Source organism: Monopterus albus, unplaced genomic scaffold (genome assembly GCF_001952655.1).
Source record: "Monopterus albus unplaced genomic scaffold, M_albus_1.0 scaffold451.1, whole genome shotgun sequence".
In the NCBI taxonomy this organism is placed as follows: domain Eukaryota; kingdom Metazoa; phylum Chordata; class Actinopteri; order Synbranchiformes; family Synbranchidae; genus Monopterus; species Monopterus albus.
The window spans coordinates 67,786-75,475 of NW_018128331.1; the positions used below are offsets into that span (position 1 = coordinate 67,786).

Consider the following 7,690-nt stretch of genomic DNA (forward strand, 5'->3'; position numbering starts at 1 on the left):
GTTCTGATGACTCCCAGTTTGTGTTGAAGTGGGTGGTGTGAGTCAAAAAGCAGGTACTGGTCCATGTGTGTAGGTTTCCGATATACTTCTACCTTCAGGCTTCTGTCCCCTCCCAAGTGGACTGTACAATCCAGAAAGGCCAGACAGTCATCTCTGGCATCCTCACGAGTGAATTTGATGTTGTCATCCACAGAGTTGATATGCTTGGTGAAAGCCTCTACCTCCTGGGTCCTGATTTTAACCCATGTGTCATCTACGTATCGGAACCAGTGGCTGGGATCTAGAAATCGATCTAGAAATCGATCTAGAACTTGAAGTCCAGTTGATTTTTTCTAAGGTTTTTTTAGTGTCCTTCAGTTTCTTTATTTGACTTCATATCTGATTATTCCATGGTCACAGTAACTGTTCAGGTCATTTTGGTGCTCTGAAAGCAGGTGTAACATCTGTCTCACTGAGGCTATGATGTGACCTTTATGCCTGCATGGAAAGGTCAAAGGTCAGGGGCCTTCAGTGCATCAGCAACAACATGACAAATAGTTCTGTGTTCACTATATTTACATTCACTTGAATGTGTCACAGCTGTGCACTAAGGATCACATGCGACTCATGACTCACACTAACTCTACTTTAATTCATTGTAGTTTATTTTTAAAGCAAGTGGTGCGGTGGGTAGAGCAGTTGACTCCCAACCAGGAAGTTGAGGGTTCGAATCTCGGTGCCTGTAGTCAACATGTTGAAGTGTCCTTGGGCAAGACACTGAACCCCCCCCCCCCCCCCCTATCCACCCCGGGCCCCCGCGCACCAAACAGTTGTACATGTCACAATAAATTAAAGCTCCTTCTTTCTGAGAGTTCTGTAACTTAATTTCTAATTCTTACTTTTTAGGTAACACAGATTGTTTCACCTCCTTAAAGCCTCAAAACGGCACCTAAATGAGACCATATGACAACCTTAGACTTCTAACTTATCACTGGCACCTGCAATTGTACAGGGCTGTTAATGTTATTTTCATTACCAGTTAACCTGATGATTATTTCTGTAATTATAAAATATCAATTAATATTTCCTGAATGCTTGCTTTGTCCAGCCAACTCTCCAGGAGCCATTTTCCATCATATTTTAGCTTTTTATTTGTAACTAGACCTGAAATGTCAACATGTGTCCATCACACCTTCACGTCACGTCTTCAGGTGTAGTAGTTTGTTCAAAGTTAAAAACCTCCAAATATTTGGTTTATGACAAAGAAAGGCAGGAAATGGTCTCGAGAGGCTGGAATCAGAATATTTGGCATAGTCTGACTGAAAAGACTCTTACAAAACAAAAATAGATCAATAAACCTATAAAATGTCAGTTAACTGGTAATAAAAATATAGCTGTCCAACCCCAAACAGTGATTTTAGGTGTAGTTTGTGTGTAGGCTATTGGTGACACGTTGTGTAGCACACGCACACATGCACACACAGGCCAGAAGCAGCTTCATGCCAGCAGCTCACATGTCTCGTTGCTCTTTTCATTTACATCCTCCCCAAAACTGCAAACAATAGTGTCACTTGTTGTTGACGCACTTTTCGTGCACAGTCACGGGTTTGACTGACGAAGCCATTACCCACCTGAACACACTGTCAAAGTACAGGGACGGTGTGAAAAATGCACCCGAGGACAACAAGGACAACCTCAGGGTAAAGTAAAGGGATAAAGTAGAGCTCAGACCCGGAAGACTCCGTTTTAGGACCATGAAAGTAGATGTGAACGGATCAACGCCGCTGCAGCGCTTTCCTCTTGTGGCTGGTTTCGGTAGCTGACAACCAGCCTAACGTGCTGCCTACAGCGTAATGACGTAGCACTCACGGCTTTTAAAGCAGCTCGGTGATTGGCCGAGGAGGCCCGTCACTCTGCCGCTATGTCCAGCCCACTCACATATGACTACTTATATTATTTCATTGCATTTAAATACAAATTTTCTTCCGATTTTTAAGAAACAAAACTGTTTTGTGATTAACGTCATTGTGCTTCAGTTCAATCCAGAATACACAAATGCAAATTGGCGTTAAAGTATTAACAGACTGAACTGTATCAGGACACAGTCTGTAGTACATTCTATATTACTCACAATGTCTCAGCAAACACAGGAGATGGGCACATAAAGTAAATACTGAACTTGAATAAACTACAGCTAACCTGCTGTCAGCCAAGAAGCTCCATGCCTGACCAGAAGAACATTCTATTTACCAAGGTGTTGCATCATTTACAAAGTATGATTGTCCTTATTTGCTAAGGGGTTGCAGCAGTTAGCCCTATAAACCTTGCTCCAAAGCCCCTGAAGTTATGAATAAATAGAATAAAACTCCACAACTACCGCCTCAGGTATCATTTCTGTTGAGCCTGGGTCAGTGCTGCAGCCACGTGGTTAAAGTGAAAAACAGAAGCCATTTAAAATACAGGCAGCTGGAAACAGGTCCTGAACCATCAGTTCTCTGATAGGATTTCAGTGTTTGCATTGGAGTAATTACTTTTAACCCTAAAATGTACTGGTCGAGGTTTTCAGATTTCAGTGTCTATACGGTCTGTTCAGAAATCAACCACTTAAACTGCATTTGCATCCTCCTCACCTGGGCTTCAGCTGGAGAGGCTGCCTTCATATCAGGCACTCATGTCTCGAGTATAATTGTTTTTAAGTTAAGTTCAAGTGAAGTTTCTTCTCTCGTCTCTTGTTTTTGCATATGACTGTTGTATATATTCATTTACAACGATGTGTTTCTCAGGTCTCTTATAAGGGTCGTGGTTTCCCTCACCTGCACCTTAGTCCTGGTCACATAGGCTGGTCCATCAGAAAAAGGCTTCCATGAAGGATGGTCTGGTGTATCCTCGTGCACGGCTCCTCCAGCAGCCGCCTCATCCCTCAGAGGCCATAGAAGAGGAACGCCCTCGGTCGAGGACGTAGTAATGAACATACAGGAAACTGGAGAAACAGCCAATGTGGCCTATCTTATGTTGTAATTTACACTGGGTCTCTAAGACTTCCTGCTTAGAAGAAGGTTAAGTAACTAAAATAAATGAAGTAATACATCTGGTGGACTTGTAAACATTAAAGACACACAACAGTGTGGCCTGTCAGTTTCCTTGTTTTATTGGTGATGACATGTTCCATTACAGTTTCTGGACAGCTGCTGTGTGTTATCGTCTACCAACAGAGACATCCTCTCAGGGCCGTGCAGACAGAGGAGGCCAGGCTATGGTTCTTAAGGTGGCCTAGTGATACACACTTTAATGCACACACACACACAGAGGTAACACACAGACACCAGCTACGGTGGTTATAATAGTGGAGAGCTTCATGTTTACAGCCGTGAGCAGCAGGCCTTCAGGGGATCTACATGCTGCTGTGGGCCAGCAGGGGGCGACAGTCACTGGGACAGGAAGTCCAGGGCAGTGTCTCGCTCCTCCACCAGCTCTGCTGCTGTGGCATCCATCTTGGCACGGGAGAAGTCATTAATAGGGAGCCCGTCAACAATCTTCCAGCTCTTGCCCTGTGGGGAGAGGGGGGCAGAGGGAAAGGCCAGGAGCACGTTTAGTTTATATTCCAGACACATTTAACAGGAAAAATGCCTCGAATGCGGCTTTGTGCATTTGTAGATGCCAGCGGTAGTCGTCCCCATAGGTAGGGAGTCCGTGAGTCATGTTGGGTCGTTACAGAGGCTGCAGCACAGCAGCAGCATTATGCTGGAAATCAACAGTTAAAATAACCGTGTCCTCATGTTGTTGCGTGATCTGGTGATTGATCAGATGAGCTCACCTTAATCTGGATGGGGAAGGAGTAGATCAGGTCCTCTGGGATGCCGTAGGAGTTTCCGGCAGCGTACACACCCATGGAGATGAACTCGCCCTGTCAACAGGAAGCACAACAGTCAACAACATGTCCAGCAGCAACTTCAAAATAAAAGTCAGGAACTGTGGAGTCTGTGGTTCACCTCCCGACCACAGCTTTAGGGAGACCACTTATGTTTTTGTGTAATCATCTTCCTGGTCTCAAACTGGTTGTAATCGACAGTCTCCTGTAAATCCTGTCACACAGCCTTTTCCATCCTGACAGTTAATTAAACTAAATGTGTGGTTTAACACTAAAGTCAAAGCAGCTTCAGGAAAAATTACTGGCATATATTAATAAGGATCATTCCAACAAATGTCTGCTGAGTTTAAATGAACTTCTTCTCAAGACCAACAGCTGATAAACTGTTTTGATGCACTAACATCTGGGCCTTTGTCTTTTAACGCTGTGGTTAGACTGCGGCCATAATAGTTTACTCAGGTAAAGTCTCAGTGAAATATAAGAACAAACAAGTTACTTCACTTCCTGTTTGTTCATTTAGGAGTCTGAATCCTGAGCCCCTGACACATTCCTGTGTCTACAGGTTACACCTTTTCCATCTAACCCAGTGTGGCCTGGGCCATGGTCAAACGGGAACATTCAGAGCCCACACTGACCTCCTTGGTGCCGAACCAGAGGTCCCTCATGTGGTCGCAGATGGCTTTGGCAGCTGACATGGCGCTGGACAGCCTCCTGGCTTTGATGACAGCTGCACCACGCTGCTGCACCGTCTGCAGGAGGAAGAGAAGGCCTCAGACTGAGCACAAGCTACAAACCTGCAAGAACCAAGTGGAATAATCCAGACTGGCAGAAGAGCTCCCTGATCTTTTCTGTCCTTCTCTGCAGTGTGATTAATGCAAATGTCACCCCAGAAATATTAACATTACACAAACACAGTGGGGAGCACTCACTGAGATGAAGTCTCCTCTGAGCCAGGCGTCGTCCTTCACAGCGTCGTAGGCCTTCACCTCTGAGCCGTGGATGTTGACCTTGGCGTGGTGGACGTCGGGGTACTGGGTGGAGGAGTGGTTCCCCCAGATGATGACGTTCTTCACGCTGTCAGAGGACACGCTGCAACGCATGGCCACCTGCAGGAGAGGGAGGGATACAGCAACGGTGTCAACGAGTAGGACTCCTGTTAAAGGTGCTCCGTGGAGTTTCCTCAAACGACCAGTTATGTTCACATTCAGCGCTACAGACCAAAACACACCATGTGTATCCCTGAGCTCTAATAAACACGATTAATGCACTTCCTTCCTCATACAGCACTTTGCAGACCTGCCTCATTTACAACCAGGTTTTACTGTGATGATATAGTGAGTCACAGCGCGCTGTGCTTCAGCAGGGAGGCAGATTTTACACAGGTCTGACATAAACCAGTTCACTTATGAACATACGACTGTTTTAATAGGGAAATATTAAAAATGTGACTTTGTGAACTGTTAGTGAACATGAGGGTGAAGAGCACGAACGTGTGTGCACCTGGGAGCAGGCTCTGTTGTGGTCCAGTCGGGTCAGGCAGGAGAAGTTCTCCTTGGGGATGGATGGAGCAGACTTGGAGGCGATCAGACAGTTGGTGTTCGCTGGGTTTCCGACCACCAGAACCTGACAGGGTGAAACAGAACAGTCACTCCCATCAGGCCGACATCGTCTCTGCTTCATCAACCAGTCAGGCACAAACAGGACATCGTCACTCCTCCTCCTCATCGTCACTGAAACCAACCGAGTTGGGTCATCAGAGGCTCTGATGCTGGTTTGCACACTGGAGGCATTACAACAAGTTACACAACACACACTGAGAGGAACTTTGCTCCCACAGCTCTTTTCCAGGTCAGAGCATTTACAGTCGGCGGTGGAACACAGCAGCATCATTCAGCTCTGTTAAAGGACAGACTTTTATCTGGGGAGAGGAACTGCTGTGTCAGCACTTTCATTTTCCTGTGCTCATCAGCTGTGGGAAACAGACCTCCTCTGGTGTAGCAGATCAATTTAACAGATGAATCAAATAAAAGAGACCCAAGCGTCACCTTGACAGTCTTCTTGGCGTACTTGTCCAGGGCGGCTCCCTGCGTCTTGAAGATGGCCACGTTGGCCTTCAGCAGGTCCTTCCTCTCCATGCCCTCCTTCCTGGGCATGGAGCCCACCAGGATGGCAGCATCCACGTCCCTGAAGCCCACCTCCACCTTGTCAGTGGGGATGACCTCTGTGGGGGCAATGCACGTCACTGGGAGTAAACGTACTGATTCTCCCTGAGCAGACTGATGTTAAACAGGCACACAAAAACACACAGGAGGCAGACAAACTGCATGAAAAAGAAAAACCCACAAACAAATAGAACATTATTTTGCTATTTGGTTCCTGAACAGCTTTAAGCTAACACCTCTGTAGCTGTGTGGTGAACCTGTGCAGGGTCCTACAAGTCACCGTTCAGTTCAGCCTTTCAACAGATATTTACTGCTTTCAATTAAAATTTAAGGTTATATTTTGTTTAGTTGAAGTTTCATCTGCTCATTTTTCAGCATTTAACATCTGAGAGCTCGGGCTTCATTCTTTAAAGGGTTTTATCTCATACTTCTTAAAGTAACATCACAAATTGTGGTAGTACTGCACTAGGACTATGATCAGTTACACCGTACAGCTGTTGGGCTGGACAAACCAAAGAACAATGTAATCAAATCTACGTTCATAACGATTTAGTAAGTAACTTCTGACAGGACTGAAACCTGCATTCATTCCAAACTGAATTAAATGCAGAATTGTGGCTTCTTTTTTACAAATATGGATTTTTTTTATTTCCCAGAAAGAATGTCCTCTATTTAATGATAACTAAGGTTTTGGAGATAAGTTTCTCAATTAAATATTTAACCTGTAAAGAGGTTATTCCTGCTTTATTTCTTATTCAAAGATTTGAATAATTTGACCGTAATCTCTGACACTTAGCGTTAACTTGCTGAGTCAGCAGCTGTGAACAGAAGCTTGCACATATTGATAAGAAGCAGGTGATGTGTTGGTGGTGATACACGATCTTTAAACAATCAACACTGTCTCTGTGCACCTCTTCACATCCCTTCACACAGGTCTCATTAATGTCTCCTTTTGCTTCAGTGAACGTTTCTGCTTGTTAAACATCCTCAGACTTTTCACTTCTCCATTATTCTCAGAGCAGAGTCTCCCAGATCAACTCCTGCTGCCCTGACTGATCCTGATAAGGTGCCTCTGGTGTCTGGCTGCTGAAAGTAGCTGCTATCAGCCTGGACTTCAGTCAGGGGTCACTGCTGTTCTGACTGTCGCTCTGACTGGCTACTGCAGGGCCTTAACCGCCAGCCAACCACCAGCCTCGATTTAGACACTCCTTCCTCCTCCCCACAGCAGCAGCACAGACATCACAATGGACAAAAAACAAACTGACTGTACTCCATCTAAAATGGGCCCCAGATGGAAGTGGGAGCTCTAAGTCACTAGACATTTGCTATTAAATGATTATAAAAAGATGAATATCAGGCTTTAAACCTCTAAGGTGCATTAACTAAGACTCCCCCCACTGTCTGATAGACCCAGTGACAGTGGGACAGGACATGGTGTCTCTCAGCTACCCCCCCTTCCTGTTGTTATTCCAGCTTGTAAATTGGGCTTCCAGTGTTTAAATCAGCCGTCTGCACGGCGTTCATCCTTCTGGATGTATTAGCATTTAAAGCTAACGTGTTTGTTTTGGTAGCATTAGCCACCTAGCATGGTCAGGATTTTACCTTTGTGTTGAATTAATATGATTTTAATTTGGGAGGAACTGGAGCTTTGTGTAACGTCAGTGCTTTGTGTCACATCAGC

General features: G+C 45.2%; 2 protein-coding genes across 2 annotated transcripts in view; both read right to left on the reverse strand.

Annotated features, from left to right (window-relative positions):
* Positions 1-1,815, reverse strand: part of LOC109952289 (UTP--glucose-1-phosphate uridylyltransferase-like) — a 10,948-nt gene extending 9,133 nt beyond the window's left edge. The window contains exon 1 of the mRNA XM_020587288.1: positions 1,611-1,815. The gene's annotated coding sequence lies outside the window, so the exon portion shown is untranslated. The remainder of the gene's footprint in view (positions 1-1,610) is intronic.
* A 1,289-nt stretch (positions 1,816-3,104) lies between these two features.
* The window catches only part of LOC109952294 (malate dehydrogenase, cytoplasmic), a 6,433-nt gene continuing 1,847 nt past the window's right edge, over positions 3,105-7,690 (reverse strand). Inside the window, exons 4-9 of the mRNA XM_020587302.1 lie at positions 5,893-6,068; positions 5,348-5,470; positions 4,777-4,953; positions 4,483-4,596; positions 3,794-3,883; positions 3,105-3,527 (exon numbers count right to left, since the gene is read on the reverse strand). Coding sequence (XP_020442958.1) covers positions 3,405-3,527; positions 3,794-3,883; positions 4,483-4,596; positions 4,777-4,953; positions 5,348-5,470; positions 5,893-6,068 — 803 coding nt within the window. The 3' untranslated portion in view covers positions 3,105-3,404. The remainder of the gene's footprint in view (positions 3,528-3,793; positions 3,884-4,482; positions 4,597-4,776; positions 4,954-5,347; positions 5,471-5,892; positions 6,069-7,690) is intronic.